At 26.8% G+C, this 20,337-nt stretch overlaps 1 protein-coding gene across 1 annotated transcript; it reads right to left on the reverse strand.

Moving 5' to 3' along the window:
• Positions 1-15,496: 15,496 nt before the first annotated feature.
• On the reverse strand, positions 15,497-18,040 carry LOC133810281 (protein FAR1-RELATED SEQUENCE 5-like). Its single transcript, XM_062246037.1, has 3 exons — positions 17,091-18,040; positions 16,703-17,011; positions 15,497-16,619 (listed from the first exon to the last, which is right to left on the reverse strand). The coding sequence occupies exons 1-3, from the start codon at positions 18,038-18,040 to the stop codon at positions 15,497-15,499; spliced, it is 2,382 nt and encodes a 793-aa protein (XP_062102021.1).
• Between the last annotated feature and the right edge of the window lie 2,297 nt (positions 18,041-20,337).

Below are 20,337 nucleotides of genomic sequence, written 5' to 3' on the forward strand. Positions count from 1 at the left end.
GCAGAAAATGGAAGACCTGAAGAAAAATGGGAAAATGAAGCAAAAGAATGAGGGGTGTACTACAGGTGATGTATCTCACACGTCGGAGGAACCAAAGTGTTTGGAAACCATTGTTCCAAAAAAAAAAGATGTCCAACAACTTATAATACAATTCGAAAATATGAGGTACGATATAAACACTCGTCTTCTTTGCATTAGTAGTAAAATAAATACCATTCAACAACTCTTGTTGTCAGGAAGCATCTCTACTAATCTTAACTGTGTTCCGGCCCATGAGCTCCAAATACTCCAAACTGAAACCTGTCAAAGGCTCATCCATGCTCTAGAAAAGGAAGATTACTACATGCAGATTGAACTCGTCAAGCTTGAACGCGATATTACTTTTCAAAAGTGGTGCTTGAAAAATTGGATCAAAGATTGAAGACTGTTGTCTCTTTTTACAATTTTTATTTAAATGATTGTACTCTCTCTTTATTTGTTAGATGTATGTTGAATTTAACATATTATTATGAAATAGAAATTTTATTTTTTTTAATGGTTATAAATATTGTTATTTTGTAATATGTATATTTCTTTTTTATCTTTATTTTTCGTTATAAAAAATTAGTGGGTTTTGTCGAAAGTTTAAAAAGTCATTACTTTTTTTATATAATTTTTTAATATAAATAATGACAATTTTTCGAAAATATTGTTAAAAAATACTTAATTATACATGTTAATAGAATTAATAAATAAAAAAATAAGAATATGAGTAGTCAATGACATTTATGGATTTATTTGTATTTATTACAATTAATATTTTTATTTGGTAAAATAATTAATTATAATAATAATAATAATATTTGTAGTATTTCAAAAATGAATACTTAGCATAATTGACTCCTTGTATTTCCCATCAGTCATTATTATTCCTCATGTTTTATCTTCTTTATTACTACTTCATTATATATATGTGGCTAGAACATTTTTTTTTATCATCATAAAGATTGTTCATCATAGAGAGAAAATGAACATAAACAAGATAGAGGAGATCATTCTTACTAGATCACTTTCGAAATTCAAAGAAAAATTCTTAAGTGGAGAGTTGTACAGTTTCATGGAAGAGATTAAGATACGCCTCAATAGATCACTTGAAGAAAGAATTACAATGAGAAAGGCAATGATGGATCAAGCATTTAGAGAATGGAGTGGAGAAAGCCCTAAAGTACGTGAAATTCGACACATTCAGAATGAATTATTCCAAAAGTTCATCGATGCTTCTGAGCAGGAGTACTTGTATTGGACGACACAAATGTATGATGTTGAACGTGAAATTTTATATCATGAAATGTTGTTGGATGCTTTCAAGAACATTTAGGGATTGTCTATTTTGTCTACAAAAATTAGAGTGTTTGCTCATCTATATTGAATTAAGAATTTTATTCTTGTTAATGGAAATTTGATCTTTTTTTTAATTATTATTATTGTTAGCAATTTACAAATCAATTTTTTTTTCTTGTAGCAATATATTTCAAAAATGAACAAAGCCATTTATCCTATAAAATGTATTTCGAAAATGACTAATTTTTTACTAAGATATATTTCGAAAATGATATATTTTAAAAAAATCCTTAGTGTAAATTTAAAGTAAATATTTTTTATAAATATTATTAATTATTCCGGAGTAGTTGACTCCTCGTCTTGCTCATCACTCATTATTATTCCCGATGTCTTCTCTTACTTATTAATTATTTGTGTAGAAAAACAATGTTGAATACAAACTCTTTATATATATATGTGTGACTAGGCAACCCTAGTTCATCATCATCACTAAGGTTGTCCATTTAGGTACCAAAAAAATAGAAAGAAAATGGACAACAAGATGATAGAGGAAATAATTCTTACTAGATCACTTTCGAAATGCAAAGAAAAATACTTAAGTGGAGAGTTGTACAATTTCGTGGAACAAATTAAGCTGCGCCTCATGAGATCATTCAAAGAAAGAAGTATAGTGAGAACCGTCTTCATCGATCAAGCATTTGGAGAATGGAGTGGAGAAAGCACTAAAGTATGTAAGATTAGAGAAATTCATAATGAATTAGGACAAACGTTCATCGATGCTTCTGAGAAGGAGGACTTGTATTGGAGGCGTCTAATGTATGATGTTGAACGCGAAATAGTATATCATGAAACTTTGTTGAACTCTTTCATGAATATGTAGGAATATTCATACTTTGTTTTAAAATATTTGTTATACCCAAAAATTGGAGAATGCATCCTAGGAGGCTAAGGAAAATGCATTCTAGGAGAGCTAAGAGGATATGGTCCTAGGAGACCCCAAGGGAGTGGTCTTAGGAGACCCCAAGGAGAAAGTGGTCTTAGGAGACCCCAAGGAGGATGTGGTCCTAAGAGACCCCAAGGGCGTGTAGGAGGCAAGCCTCCCAAGGTTTCCTAAGTGTTGGCTCGAACGTGTCCAAGGTAAGTAGTTAAGGAGGAGGAGTCTCATGCAAGAGGAAGGAGACTTAGATTTTGATAAGGAGAGCCTATACAATGTTCGATCGGACATGTTTGGGAGATGCTAAAGGAGAATGCCTCAATATTGTCCAAGGTGAGGTGCTAAGGAGGTTGCCTCAATGTTGTCCAAGGTGAGGTGCCAAGGAGGTTGCCTCGATGTTGTCCAAGGTGAGGTTGCCTCAATGTTGTCCAAGGTGAGGTGCCAAGGAGGTTGCCTCGGACCACCTTGGTCCGAGGAGAAGCAAGGAGATTGGTTCAAGGAGGAACATGGCATGCTAGAGGAGAGTGCCATGTTAGAGGAGAGAAGTGCATGTCCTACCACCATGCACGTTCAACCCACCCAAAAACATGTCCTACCACCATGCATATCCTACCACTATGCATGTTCAACCAGCATTTGCATGGGTAGTGAGTAGGAGGTGGACCAACTAGCTAGAGGAGACTAAGTCAGACACAGCTTCAACAACATACGCAGGAATCTCTCATTCTTCCCACAAATGGGGGGTTTGTTATATTTCGAATTTTGAATGTTTAAATGTAATAAATATAATAAAATATCCCTATTATAAGGGGATATCAGGTGAGGATCCCAGGCCTATAAATAGAGAGCTGATGGGATGAGAGAGGGGGCTTCTTCTGCTTCTTCTTTCTAGAGAGAGAAAATTGGGTCTGTCTATTCTAGAGAGAGAAAGTGCTGAAATTAGAGAGAATTCTTGTATTTTCACAATCTGTACTGAAGAAACTCAGTTGGCTCAGTCCATCTGATCTTGAGTATAGGTCTATAAATCACAACTCTAAGTGGATTAGGCTATTACCGACAATCGGGGCTGAACCACTATAAAAATCTCTTGTGTGTTCTTTATTTTCTTTATTATACTGTCTGTATCGTTTACATTCTCTTGAAGGCTTGTCGTTATTGACGTTCTCACGTCGTTGGCTAAAAACGCAGTCAACAATATTATATAATGATTTATCGGTTATGAATTGAAAGTTAATTTTTATGGTTATTTTTTATAATTAAAACTTTGCAAGTTCATTTAAAAATAATAAAATTTGATATTATTTTACTATAAAAATAAAATAAATTAATACCGAAAAATATATTTCATTGTCCAATTAATTTTTATTTTTTTATATTTTAATTATTATGCATGATTTAAGTATAGTGGTGATAATAAAATTTGCATTTAATATTGATTTTTCTTTTTAAAAAACCGAAAAAGCATGTTGTTTATTATTATTTCAATACATATTGATGATAAAATCAAATCTTTCTACTCCCCATATTTATCCCACTTTCCCAAAAAAATATAAATATAAATGTATTATTTTATTGGGAAGATGAATATGTATCTTTCAAATGAATAAGTCTTTCTAATTAAACATGCAATGTTTTGTTATATAAATATTGAAATCTAGGTTTTATGTATAGGTTCGAAAATATGTATAGGTTCCCAAAAAAATATAAATGTTATTATCTAAATCCTATTAATTTTTATCATGTTTAAACATAATATAATATTTTTTGGAAATATAAATAGGGTATTTCGAAAATATGTATAGGTTCCCAAAAAAATATAAATGTATATTTTAAAAATAAAGTTTAAAATAATAATAATTATAATTAAATGTGAAATCTAGGTTTTATGTACATGCATGAAGGTTTAGAGTTGAAAAAAAAAATTAAATATATAATAATAGTTATTAATGTGGCCGAAATTTTTGTGTCTCTCCAACAACATTAATGGCTGAATATTTTTTTTCTAATTATATAATATTTAAATCAATGAAGTTGAAGAGTTGCAATTGTTAATAAATTAATATATTTTTTTAATTATTTAATAACACACTTTATATATTATACACTTCTTCTTCAAACACAACCTACTTTACTCTCCTTTCACATATTTCTTTGTCTTTCAACATTCCTCATGGATAACATGATTCAAGATCTCATCTCTCTTGCTGAAGGCATGATAAAAAAATTGAAATTCATTTTGTCAGTAGCAGAGATCTTGCCTTCATCAAAATTTACTGAGTTCGAAGATGGAACAAATTTTCCCTACAAGTTTGCCACAATATCTCGAAAAATGAGGAGGGGATTGAACAAGATGTATGTTGAAAACTTGAAGGAAGAAATTGAAGATTGGAACAAAGAACTTGTCAAAATGAAGAAGACTCGTGAAAGCATCAAGAAGAGGATTATGGAAGATGAAGAAGGAGAATCTTCAAATAAAAAGATAAAGGGAAATGAAGAGTAGATTTTAAGTTAGAGAATATTAATTATTTGTATTTTGTTTTTATTTTATGCTTAATTTTTAATATGAACAAATATTTTAAGTTTTTCAGTAAAAAGTTTAAAATTTATTGTGTTTCTTATCGTTATTTAACATCTTACAAAATTATATTTAATACAGTGAAATTAAAAAAAATAATTAAATTTTAAAAAAATGATTATTGTCAATTAATAATAAAAATGTTTATTTTACCCAATAAATAATTAAGGAATATGATTTAATATTCAATTAATATATGACCATTAAAAAGATACCTAATCGGTTTCCAATTAATGTCTTTTTTTCATACACCATTTCAATAAAATAGGAACAATTTTCGACAAAAAATAGGTGGCCAAATAATACCATATATTTTCGAAAATGGGAATAACCACCTCAAAATTAATAGATACAATTATTCGTATCATAAATGCACACTAAATGAAAAGTTGCATGTGGCGAAATACCTATATTTTCGAAAATAGAAACATGCATGTATTTGAAAAGTTGCAATTACTCATTAAATATATTATTTTCATAAACAAACAATTAAAAAATATTTTTTCATAACCCTACACAACATCTTCTTAGTCTATATATATTCTAAAGTAGATTAATTAGTTTTCATAAACTCTTCATCAGTTTCTTTAGAAAATTCCTACATCTCTTCTAAACAATTTTTCATTATTATGGAAGACTTTATAACTTTCCATGTACCTATTCTTTCAATGATTGAATTGCTGGAACGCCAATTATCCATCGTCAAAACATTTGCCAAAGAAGAGACTTCTCAAAGCGAAAGCAAATCGGAGTCTGAAATTGTCATTTTTGCCAAGAAGCAACAACAAAGAAGAAAATGTTTGACTTCTCTTATGGTTGAAAATTTGGAATATGAAATTGAACTTTGGAGAGAAGAACTTCAGAATGTGAGGATGGATGACGAAGACGTCTTCGATCAATTATTGGGTGGCAATGAAGAACTATTCAAAAAGAATATGAAAGTTCTCTTGGAGGATGAAAAAATCGATATCAGTGGAATTGATTTGAACTCCGACAAGGATGAGTAGATTATCAGTTTTATTAATTTACTTAAATTATTATCAAGTTTCTTCTTTGTTTTATTTTGTAAGTTTATGAGTTTGTTATGACATTGTTCTTCAGTCCTAGTGATTGATTCTTACATTAATCTCTCTAATATTATTAAGAATTTCAAGTTTTTTTTTATTTTGTCGAAATTTTTTATTATTTTTCATGTATATTTTATTAAAAATAACTTATATGCATCATTCATGAGAATTGGTTATATTTTCCTATTTATTTATTTTTTAAAAAAATTATTGAAAATTTGTAACTAATAATAATAGCATGTTCGAAATTTTGGATTCCTTTATGGAAAAAAAATTAATGAAAGAAAAATCTATTAAATTGATAAGAAAAATTTTCTCAAAATCGAAAAACGCAATAAATATATAAATAATTCCCTTTATTATTTTGGCCGAATTTTTTGAAATATTATATAAGTGTGTATTTCAAATAATAATAGTAATAAATGATGGGTAGTTGAACAATTGCCTTTACAATAAAGTCATAATAATTTTATTATAATTTAAAACTTAAACTGGTAATTAAATACATTTATAAATAAGTGTGTGGTATACAATTTTTATGAGAATTTCGAAATTTATTAAATTGAATAAATGATTTTTTTTTTATTTCTAATTATTTTTTTCATCTAGTTAGGTTATAAAAACTCTTTATATATGTAGGTCAAGAATTTACAAAGATAACCTAAAAAATAGATAAACATAATTAAAAAACGGAGTACATCAACGATATGTAACTAAAATTAATAACTAAATGAATTGGTTATATTTTCCTTTTTTTTTTTTTAAATTATTGAAAATTTGACCAAAATTTGTAACTAATAATAATAGCATGTTCGAAATTTTGGATTCCTTTATGGAAAAAAAATTAATGAAAGAAAAACATATTAAATTGATAAGCAAAAATTTCTCAAAATCGAAAAATGCAATAAATATATAAATAACTACCTTTATTATTTTGGCCGAATTTTTTGAAATATTATATAAGTGTGTAATTCAAATAATAATAGTAATAAATGATGGGTAGTTGAACAATTGCCTTTACAATAAAGTCATAATAATTTTATTATAATTTAAAACTTAAACTTTGTATTGGAAGTTAAACTAGTAATTAAATACATTTATAAAAAGGTGTGTGGTATACAATTTTTATGAGAATTTCGAAATTTATTAAATTGAATAAATGAATTTTTTTTTTAATTTTTAATTATTTTTTTCATCTAGTTAGGTTATAAAAACTCTTTATATATGTAGGTCAAGAATTTACAAAGATAACCTAAAAAATAGAGAAACATAATAAAAAAATGGAGTACATCAACGATATGGACAAAGAGAATGAAAACAATGAGAGTAATAAGACTATCGATAAAGAGAATCAAAACAAAGATATGGTCAACGATATGGAGAAAGAGAAGCAAAAAATGACTGATATTATTATTTTTGAGGAAGGCAAGCAAAAAATGGACGACAGCAATGATGTACAGAAAGTTAAGCCAAAAATTGAAGACATTGATCATTTAGCAAAAGGGAAGCGAAAATGGGCAGATGTTCCGGATGAGGAAAAAAAAAATTGGTAGACGTGAAGGATATGGAACTAGACGATGTGTTCCTCAATAAAGTTGTTGAATTACTATCTGATAATACAACTATTAATCTTAAAGAGCTCACCACATCGGTAGATATAAAAAAGAAGAAGGATGAAATCAATCAACTCTTGGTTCTTCTCTGTACCAGAAAGACTAAACTTGGGTCTCTCTTTTCATCTCGATGCATCTCAAGTCGCCTATGGAGTCCTGAGGCATGCAAGATGCAACTTTCTCAACATATCATCCTTCAGAAATTCATCCATGCTGTAGAGAAGGAAGAACACTTTTGGCTCCAAGAACTCTTAAAGATTGTTCATGATAAAAATAAAGATAATAGTCTACTCAAATTTTGAAAAATGTTATTTCTCATTAAAGTTTTTATTTTGACAATATTAGTTTTCTTCTCTTTGTAATTTGTCGTCATTGAATTTTATTTTATGAATTTTAGTTTCTCTACAATATTCTTCAATTTATTTGTTTGCAATGTTCTTCAACACATGAACATTATAAATTGTTACGATAAGTAAATGGCAAAATGTTAAGAGTAACTTATGATAATAATTTCTCACTAAACCATAATATATTTTAAGTAACTATAATTATTTAATAATAATAATTTTCAGAAATTATAATTAATCTAAAATTTAGTAATTTATTTAATATTTTTTTAGAATTTGATAACTTTTAAAATTAATAAAACATTAAATAAAATAACTATAATTATTTATTAATATTAATTATCGAAATGTATATTAAATATAAAATATAGTAATTTATTTAATATATCTTTGTAGATCTCGAAAACTATACAAATTATTAAAAACTAAAATGTTACATAATACCCAAACACACATCCCACAACTATAATAAATACTAAAACACACATGCCAGAACTATAATTCTTGGATATGTAAAAGGTCTTCTCGAAATTATCAATTTATATTTAATCACTGTAATAATAGTAATGAAAAATGCTATAAAAACTATAATAAAAGCCTATCTTAATTACTTTTATTTTTAAAAAAAAACAAATATATATATATTTTTATAGATATGTAAATATATTTTCGAAGTTACCAATTGAATATTTAATTGTTATAGTTGGAACATGTTACATCTCTTTATAATCAATGTAACCATTTTAATGAGAAATGCATTGAACTCTCATATTCCATTGTTAATTATGATTAATAATAAAAGCATACTATATAAGTGACAACATTATTCATTATTGAAAAGTGATAGTTCAAGATGAGTCACAACATAATGCATAACAAATTTATGGTGGAAATTGTTCGCCGTCATTCCATTTCCAAATGCAAAGAAAGATTCATCACTGGAGACTTACATGCTTTGCGAGATGATATTCAGTCGCGCATCTTGCAAAATTTTCATGAAAGAAGTACAATAAGGATGATCTTGGCAGATCTGGTAATCCAACGATACTCGACAAATCCTTTGGATTTGAAAGATATTGAACAAGCTCAAAAAGATTTAGCGTTATCTTTTATTGAAGGTTCGGAGAAGGAAGACTTGTTTTGGAGGCAACAACTGTTTGATGTTGAATATGAAATTAATTATCATGAGTCTTTGCTTTTCAATCACATGCATGGTTCAAATAAAAAATAACCATATGTTCCTCTTTATTTTCTTTAGGTAATCAAATGTACTACATTGGAAGTTGTTTTGTTATTTAATGTTATAATATTATATCAATTCCAAAATTTTGTTAATAATTTGCTGGATTTATTAACAATTGCCAATTACCATTATTTTCAAAATAGCATAGGTGGCTGAATCTTATGTGCTCAAGTGTTTTATATTTATTAATAAAATAACGTTATTATCTACTTTCCAATAATATCCAATTCCCTATTAAATGGCCAAAAATTAGGTAATTATGTAGTGGTCTTGGTCGAAATTTATTAAAAAAATTGAAAAGGCACTTGTCTTTGAAACCCTACTTATTTATATATCACACACCTTAATTTGAACCTCTACATATCTTATTATTTTAGTAAAAAAATTAACACAGTTTTTATCATCTCTTTCTACTCTTAGCCATGTCTGATATAGATCAAGAATACTTGTCTCTAGTAGAAGGAATGATTGAGAATCTTCAATCCTTGATGAAGATTGCTGACACTTTGCCTACCTTACCAATCACCAAGGTTGGAGACGGTACACATTTTGAAGATGGTGGTCGAATTCCTTATCCATTTGCCAGTATATCAAAGACAATGAGAAGGGAACTAGCCAAGTTATATGTTGAAAACTTGAAGGAGGAAATAAATAAATGGCAAATTGAACTAGCAAAGATCAAGAGAGATTGCAAACAGATTGAGAAGGTGCCACATGAAGACCACAAAGAGGTAACTATGAAATTTCTTCGTCATATTAGTGAAAACCCAACAAAGAAGATGATGATCAGAGAAGATCACACCAATAAGAAGAGGAAGGCCGAAGATTAGTAGTTTTTTTTTATTTTCTTACTGTTTCCACAAGTATTTTATGTTTAATTTTGTTGATTTTATTTTTATTATTGTACCCTTTCAAATATCTATATTGTCTTGAATATGACTATTATTATATAAAAGGAGAGTTCTTGAATTTTAAGATGTGTAATTATTTTTATTTTTAATCTTAAAAAATTTCAATATTAATTGTAAACCATAATTTGCATAGCCGAAATTAGGGTTTGGATAGTTAGTTATTGTCTTTGAATATGAAGAGGTGCATTTAATAATTAGTGTAAACCCTAATTATACAAATTAATTGAATTTTCACAATTCTCAAAACTATATTTAATTTTTTAGAAAAAAAAATAATTTTTCTCTCTAATATTTTGTTGTGGCCGAAAAATGGGTGTATAAAAATATTAATTTAATAAATTTTGATTTAATACCAAGATTTTGATAGTTGGTTAGAGTGTTTGAATTTGAAAAGGTGCATTTAATATTTAATATATATATATATATATATATTCAACATTTAATTGTTAAAACTAATAATTAGTGTAAACCCTAATTATGCAAATTAATTGAATTTTCACAATTCTCAAAACTATATTTATTTTTTTTTTAAAAACAAAACAATTATTCTCCTAATAAATGTAGTGGCCGAAAAATGGGTTTAAAAAAATATTAATTTAGTAAATTTTGATTTAATACTAAGATTTTGATAGTTGGTTAGAGTGTTTGAATTTGAAAAGGTGCATTTAATATTTAATATATATATTCAACATTTAATTGTTAAAACTAATAATTAGTGTAAACCCTAATTATGCAAATTAATTGAATTTTCACAATTCTCAAAACTATATTTATTTATTTTTTAAAAAAACAAAACAATTATTCTCCTAATAAATGTAGTGGCCGAAAAATGGGTTTAAAAAAATATTAATTTAGTAAATTTTGATTTAATACTAAGATTTTGATAGTTGGTTAGAGTGTTTGAATTTGAAAAGGTGCATTTAATATTTAAGATATATTCAATATTTAATTGTTCAAACTAATAATTAGTGTAAACCCTAATTATACAAATTAATTGAATTTTCACAATTCTCAAAACTATATTTAATTTTTTAGAAAAAAAAATAATTATTCTCTAATATTTTGTTGTGGCCGAAAAATGGGTGTATAAAAATATTAATTTAATAAATTTTGATTTAATACCAAGATTTTAATAGTTGGTTAGAGTGTTTGAATTCGAAAAGGTGCATTTAATATTTAATATATATTCAACATTTAATAGTTCAAACTAATAATTAGTGTAAACCCTAATTATGCAAATTAATTGAATTTTCACAATTCTCAAAACTATATTTAATTTTTTTTTTTTAAATAATTTTTCTCTCTAATATTTTGTTGTGGCCGAAAAATTGGTGTATAAAAATATTAATTTAATACTAAGATTTTGATAGTTGGTTAGAGTGTTTGAATTTGAACAGGTGCATTTAATATTTAGGATATATTCAATATTTAATTGTTCAAACTAATAATTAGTGTAAACCCTAATTATGCAAATTAATTGAATTTTCACAATTCTCAAAACTATATTTAATTTTTTAGAAAAAAATAATTATTCTCTAATATTTTGTTGTGGCCGAAAAATGGGTGTATAAAAATATTAATTTAATAAATTTTGATTTAATACCAAGATTTTGATAGTTGGTTAGAGTGTTTGAATTTGAAAATGTGCATTTAATATTTAATATATATTCAACATTTAATTGTTCAAACTAATTATTAGTGTAGGCCCTAATTATGCAAATTAATTAAATTTTCACAATTCTCAAAACTATATTTGTTTATTTTAAAACAAAACAAAACAATTATTCTCCTAATAAATGTAGTGGCCGAAATTTTTTTGATTGAGTGCTAGAATATAGATAGTTGAATTTGAAAAGGTGCATTTAATATTTAAGATATATTCCATATTAATTATTATTTTTTAATATTGCCAAAAAAAATCTCTAAGGTAACCGAAATTCTATATAAAAAAAAGACATTGAAAAGGTTGCATTGCTTCATAATACTTGGTTAGAGTGTTTGAATTTGAAAAGGTGCATTTAATATTTAATATATATTCAACATTTAATTATTCAAACTAATTATTAGTGTAGGTCCTAATTATGCAAATTAATTAAATTTTCACAATTCTCAAAACTATATTTATTTATTTAAAGAAAAAACAAAACAATTATTCTCCTAATAAATGTAGTGGCCGAATTTTTTTTGATTAAGTGCTAGAATATAGATAGTTGAATTTGAAAAAGTGCATTTAATATTTAAGATATATTCCATATTAATTATTATTTTTTAATATTGCCAAAAAAAATCTCTAAGGAAACCGAATTCTATATAAAAAAAAAAAAAGACATTGAAAAGGTTGCATTGCTTCATAATACTTGGTTAGAGTATTGTCCTATATATTCTACATTTCAAAGACAGATAGAAAAAAAAATCTTTATATTTGGTTAGAGTTAGAATAGATGTTGAACATGGAAGATTTCATTGCCTTTCAATTACCAATTCTAGTTATGATTGATTTATTAAGGGAACAATTGTCAATAGTAGAAACATTGGCCAAGGAAAGAGACTATCATGTCCCACGGAGCAACGTTTGTGATCTCATCAACTTCTCCATCGCCCAACAAGAGAAAAGAGCGGAGTTAACCAAGCTTATGGTTAGAAACTTGATGTTGGAGATCCAAATTTGGAATAAAGAAATGGTGAAAGTTCAGATTGGTGAACAACGAATCTTTAAAGTTTTAACAGGCGGTGACAAAAAACGCTTTGAAAAGTATATGAAGATGCTAATAGATGATGAAACAATTAAAACTACAAAGCAAGGGCAATAGATTTCTAAGAGTTTTATTTATGATTGTTATAGTTTTTTCTTGATGTATTTTTTTTAAATGTTTTTTGTTTAGTTTATGATTAATATAATAAATGTTGACCTTGCTGATTTTGGGTTAGTTTTTTGTTTTTTTAAATGTTATAGTTGTTTCTTGATGTATTCTCAATACCATGATTAAATTACTTCTCCTATTTCAAAATTTTAAAAAAATAAATAATTAGCCCTATTTTTTTGGTAGCCGAAATTAATTTTAAAAAAAATGACTTTAAACCCTAATTATGCAAATGAATTAAATTTTCCAATTCTCAATGCCATGTTTATAATATTTGAAAAAAAACAATTAAAACAATAGATCCAAATTTATCCAAAATTAATGATAAAAAATATATTTTTATATAATTAATTATTTTAATCTTTCAATTTGAAGATGTGCATTAACAATTAAAACTACATATTTTTTTAGCCGAAATTAATGCTAAAAAATTTCAATATTAATTGTAAACCACAATTGGCATAGCCGAAATTAGGGTTTGTAATATTAATAAATTTTACACATCTAATTATAATTTTTGAAATTAGGGTTTAGATAGTTGGTTATTGTCTTTGAATATGAAGAGGTGCATTAATATTTAACATATATTCAATAATTAATTGTTCAAACTAACTATTAGTGTAGGCCCTAATTATGCAAATGAATTAAATTTTCCAATTCTCAATACCATATTTATAATATTTGAAAAAAAAACACAATAATTAACCCTATATTGTTGTAGCCGAAATTAATAATAAAAAAAATATTTTTATATAATAATTAATTATTTGCTAAATGCTAGGATATATATAGTCTTTGAGTCTTTCAATTTGAAGAGGTGCATTAACAATTCCCACTTCTCAATACCATATTTAAGATGTGCAATTATTTTGTATTTTTAATGCTAAAAAATTTCAATATTAATTGTAAACCACAATTGGCATAGCCGAAATTAGGGTTTGTAATATTAATAAATTTTACACATCTAATTATAATTTTTGAAATTAGGGTTTAGATAGTTGGTTATTGTCTTTGAATATGAAGAGGTGCATTTGATATTTAACATGTATTCAATATTTAATCGTTCAAACTAATTATTAGTGTGGGCCCTAATTATGCAAATGAATTAAATTTTCCAATTCTCAATACCATATTTATAATATCTGGAAAAAAAACACAATAATTAGCCCTATATTGTTGTAGCCGAAATTAATAATAAAAAAATATTTTTATATAATAATTAATTATTTTCTAAATGCTAGGATATATATAGTCTTTGAGTCTTTCAATTTGAAGAGGTGCATTAACAATTCCCACTTCTCAATACCATATTTAAGATGTGCAATTATTTTGTATTTTTAATGCTAAAAAATTTCAATATTAATTGTAAATCACAATTGGCATAGTCGAAATTAGGGTTTGTAATATTAATAAATTTTACACATCTAATTATAATTTTTGAAATTAGGGTTTAGATAGTTGGTTATTGTCTTTGAATATGAAGAGGTGCATTTGATAGTTAACATATATTCAATATTTAATTGTTCAAACTAGTTATTAGTGTAGGCCCTAATTATGCAAATGAATTAAATTTTCCAATTCTCAATACCATATTTATAATATTTGAAAAAAAAACACAATAATTAACCCTATATTGTTGTAGCCGAAATTAATAATAAAAAAAATATTTTTATATAATAATTAATTATTTTCTAAATGCTAGGATATATATAGTCTTTGAGTCTTTCAATTTGAAGAGGTGCATTAACAATTCCCACTTCTCAATACCATATTTAAGATGTGCAATTATTTTGTATTTTTAATGCTAAAAAATTTCAATATTAATTGTAAACCACAATTGGCATAGCCGAAATTAGGGTTTGTAATATTAATAAATTTTACACATCTAATTATAATTTTTGAAATTAGGGTTTAGATAGTTGGTTATTGTCTTTGAATATGAAGAGGTGCATTTGATATTTAACATATATTCAATATTTAATTGTTCAAACTAACTATTAGTGTAGGCCCTAATTATGCAAATGAATTAAATTTTCCAATTCTCAATACCATATTTATAATATTTGAAAAAAAACACAATAATTAACCCTATATTGTTGTAGCCGAAATTAATAATAAAAAAAATATTTTTATATAATAATTAATTATTTGCTAAATGCTAGGATATATATAGTCTTTGAGTCTTTCAATTTGAAGATGTGCATTAACAATTCCCACTTCTCAATACCATATTTAAGATGTGCAATTATTTTGTATTTTTAATGCTAAAAAATTTCAATATTAATTGTAAACCACAATTGGCATAGCCGAAATTAGGGTTTGTAATATTAATAAATTTTACACATCTAATTATAATTTTTGAAATTAGGGTTTAGATAGTTGGTTATTGTCTTTGAATATGAAGAGGTGCATTTGATATTTAACATGTATTCAATATTTAATCGTTCAAACTAATTATTAGTGTGGGCCCTAATTATGCAAATGAATTAAATTTTCCAATTCTCAATACCATATTTATAATATCTGGAAAAAAAACACAATAATTAGCCCTATATTGTTGTAGCCGAAATTAATGATTGCAATAGAGAAAGTGTTTGTAAACAATTATACAAAAGACATCACTAATCATGGATTGATTTTTTTCTTCTTATTCTTCGAATGACCATTTTTCTTTGTAGTGGACTTTGGCTGCATAGGACAATTCCTTGAATCATGTCCAACCTCACCACAATACTTGCAATGTAATAGCGATTTTTTTGGTTTTCTCTTCTTTGCACCTCCAGAGAATGATTTCGACAAACTGGCTGTAGTTGGTCTGCCTTTTGTTTTTTTAATCTGAGAGTCCAAAATATTATTAGGAAATACTCCTTCATCATTTTGAGGATGTTTTAACTCTTCATCTGGTGGCATTTTTTCCAATTCTGCATTCAACTCTGATATAACTTTCATAGCCTTTTGAAATGCTTCTCGTGATCTTGTAGCAAGGTACGACATGATAGTAGTTTGTGTGGTTACACCACCGTACCTAGAATTTTCAATAACTTCAGGATGAGGACACTTTCTTTCATTACCTTGAGTTAACAGTTGAACTTCTTTAGCATCTTTTAGCCAACGTCTATTTACCAAACAAATTGGCAAACTTCTTCTCTCCAAATTCTTCAATGAAATAAAAATATGTCTACATGGAATTCCTTTTGTCTCAAGAGAATAGCAGTCACATCGCACATCATCCCCATCGTTGGAGATTAACACTTTGCGCTTTAATCCAGAACCAATATATTTTTTCACCAAACAAAGAGTGTAACCTGGTATCTTATCATCCTTTAGGACAATATAATTATCGCCACGCCGTATCTCCTTTCTTATCCTTGTAAAAAATTCCCTTGTGAAAATTGAAGAAATTTCATCCTCCACACACGGCATAGTTGTCTGGTTCAAAACCGGTTCAGTCAAATTAGTTTTGTAGTGTTCTTTCATCTCGTTGTAACGTAACATAGATAAAGCATGGTCAAAGTGTCGTATAAACATCCACAATGGTATTTTATTTTGCAAATCTCTTTTCAAGAATGCATTCATAGATTCGCATCTACCGGTAGCAGTAGCTCCACCAAAATAAATACCACGAAGATAAGTATCTGCCCACTGCTTTCTTGTGCCATATTGTGCTTCCACCCATGCATTTCCTGTCAATCTATATTTCTTCATAGTCACTTTCCAATTATCCTCCCATTCTTCCTCCTTGTAATACCTATATTTTTGTAAAAAAGAAAAATATAAATGTTTTCATATTATAATTGAGAGAATAAGATAAAACACCATTTAATGTATTACCTGAAAATAAATTTCTTCAATTCTTGATGGAATGCTATATTGTGTACATGGTGCATTGCAATTTTTAGTATGTGCCACGAGCAAATACGATGTGGAACACCAGGCATAATATTATCCAGTGCTTTGTTCATTGCTTTGCAATCGTCCGTCAAAACTGCTGACGGCATCTTACCACCCATGCACTCTAAAAATGTTTCCAATACCCAATCATATGTGGTCGAAGTCTCATTATCAAGAAGTGCAGCTCCAAACACACACGTTTTGTCATGATTATTAGACCCAAGTAGTATTACTAATGGCTTTCCGTACCTGTTGAACAAAAAATTAATATAATATTTGATATTTTACTAAGAAATCGATATAAGGTAAAAAAAAAAATTAAAAATACCTATTGGTTTTGTAAGTAGAATCAAAAGCCAAACAATCACCAAATAATTGGTAATCAACCTGGGAAGTCCCGTCAGACCAGAATAAATTTTTCAATCTATTTTCTTTATCTACATCATACTTGTAGAAAAACATGTTGTCCGGCCCTTTTTTTGCTTCGAGATAACCCATTGCTGTGGACGTGTCACAATCATCCCACGTTGAATATTTTTTACAGATTCCCTTGTACAAGTCATTTTTGATACATCCCACATTTTCCCAACCATCATGAACTTCTACCATGTAATTCCAAATTTGGGATGTCTTAATTCCGGCTCTCTTCATTGACATAACTTGTTCCCTCATCTCGTTCCTAAATATTCTATGAGATCTAAGAAATGGTTTTTCACGAAAGAAGGCAAACTTATGGTTGTGGTGGTTATTAAAACACTTTGTAATCCAGTGGTTAGTTTCCCTATTTAAATTAATTCTAAACTCTGCATTACAACCTGTTCTTGTTAGAGCACGAGCTTCTTTACACCTATTATCAAGATTACAATATTTTTGTTCTCTAAAACCTTCGTTTGAACACACCCAACTTCTAAAGTGTAAAATACCTTTTTTGTCCTCCCTCTTCAGTTTTTTTCTAACACTAAACCCCATCATTTTCGCATACAAAAAATAAGAAGATTCTGCTTGTTCAATACTTACAAACTCCTTCCCTTCGAAGTCCGAAAACTGAATATGTTCTGGTTCTTTGTCAATATCCAAAAATTGAAGCAAGCTCCTCCATTGTGCAATATCAGGTTCGGTCCATTCTTCAATAATGCCACATTCAACATTGTCTTCTGGTACGTCTTCATCATTTGTCTCTTCCAAACGTGTTCCCCCAGCAGGGTCTACTTCATGTTCAGAAGATAAGGATTTTGTATCTTCTTGTTCAGCTTCCAAACCATTTTCGTAACTAGTCATTTCTCCAGCCTATTCCTTCTGATTTTTTTTCGAATGGTGTGTAGCACTATTCAATATTTTTTATATTTAAACTGATTATATTATTAAAATTGCATCAATTAATATAATTAGTGGGGTGATTGAAAAGTTGATGCTTATAAATTTCGAAATTATAATAGCATTAATTAATATAATTAGTGGGGTGGTTGAAAAGTTGATACTTACAAATTTCGAAATTATAATAGCATTTAATATAATATTGCAATTTTGAAAATATGTATAAATCCAATAATATTTCAAAATTTGCATTATAATTTTCGAAATTTGCATTAGAATTTTCGAAATTAGGGTTTAGATAACCACAGTTGTGCAATATTAATTTTTTTTAATGTTAGGATATAGATAGTTAGTTTGAGTCTTTGAATATGAAGATGTGCATTTAATATTGAACATATTTTCAATAATTAATTCTCCAAAATAGTAATTAGTGTAAGCCCTAATTAATGTATAATAATATAATTGTTATAATTTTTTTTAAGAATACTAAATCATTTTTGAAACCATTGTGTTTTGATGGGAAGTTGAAAAGTTGTAATTTTAATAATTATATATAATTTTTGGCATAATAATATGTAATTTCGAAAATATGTGTAGGTTCTATGAACCTTTGCTTTGTAATTAAGAATCACCAGAATGTTTAACCAATAGAACTACACCTAAATTTTTAGAAATTATAATAACATTTAATATAATTAGTGGGGTGGTTGAAAAGTTTATGCTTATAAATTTCGAAATTATAATAGCATTAATTAATATAATTAGTGAGGTGGTTGAAAAGTTGATACTTACAAATTTCAAAATTATAATAGCATTTAATATAATTTTGAAATTTTAGAAAATATGTATAAATCCAATAATATTTCGAAATTCTCATTATAATTTTCGAAATTAGGGTTCAAATAACCACAATTGTGCAATATTAATTTTTTTTATTTAATGCTAGGATATAGATAGTTGATTAGAGTCTTTGAATATGAAGATGTGCATTTAATATTTAACATATATTCAATAATTAATTGTTCAAAATAGTAATTAGTGTAAACCCTAATTAATGTATAATAATATAATTGTTATAATTTTCAAAATTTTCATTACAAATTTCGAAATTAGGGTTTAGAGAACCACAATTGTACAATATTAATGTTTTTTTATTTAATGTTAGGATATAGATAGTTGGTTAGAGTCTTTGAATATGAAGATGTGCATTTAATATTTAACATATATTCAATAATTAATTGTTCAAAATAGTAATTAGTGTAAACCCTAATTAATGTGTAATAATATAATTGTTATAATTTTCAAAAAATTTATTACAAATTTCGAAATTAGGGTTTAGAGAACCACAATTGTGCAATATTTTTTATTTTATTTTAATGCTAGGCTATGGATGGTTGGTTAGAGTATTTAAATATGAGATGTGCATTTAATATAATTAGTGGGGTAGTTGAAAATTTGAAAGTATTATATTATATTTAAACATGATAAAAATTAATAGGATTTAGATAATAACAATTAAAAATTAATAAAAAAATAGAGAATATATTAAATTAATATGGGAAGTTGAACAATTTACATCCATAATAATTATCTTTGATGTACAAAATTATAAATTCCAAAATATTATTGGAATTTTTTTTTTTTTTTTTTGCATTACAATAGGGTATTTCGAAAATATGTATAGGTTCTATAAACCTTTGCCTTTTAATGTGAACATGTCATTTAATAATTGTAAATAAAGTTGTGTTGATAGAATAAATGTGGATTAATTCATTTATAAATATATATCTATTATATTTATTTTTATTATTTTATTGGGAAGATGAATATGTATCTTTCATATGAATAAGTCTTTCTAATTAAACATGCAATGTTTTGTTATATAAATATTGAAATTCAAATGTTCCCACATTTTTGAAATTATATATAAAAATTGTAAATAAAATTCGGATTATTAGTATATAATAGGATTTAATACATGCTGAAATTTGTGTAACAAATATAAAAATGATTTTTTTAAACTATCTCAAATCGACACATTGGACAAAATTTACTAGTTTGTAGCCACTAAACTATACATTTTTCATGATATGTGTGTGTGCAAGGTAACTTTGTAGCTTCCAAACCAACATGAACATTCTCAAAGCAAATAGAACATACAATTTGATCATCTTTAATCAAAACTCTCTCCAATCTTTCAATGGATTGCTCGCTTGCCGCCACGAAATTAATAGTCATATTATCCATATACTCCTCACTAT

The sequence above is a fragment of the Humulus lupulus genome, unplaced genomic scaffold (genome assembly GCF_963169125.1).
Source record: "Humulus lupulus unplaced genomic scaffold, drHumLupu1.1 SCAFFOLD_110, whole genome shotgun sequence".
Lineage (NCBI taxonomy): Eukaryota > Viridiplantae > Streptophyta > Magnoliopsida > Rosales > Cannabaceae > Humulus > Humulus lupulus.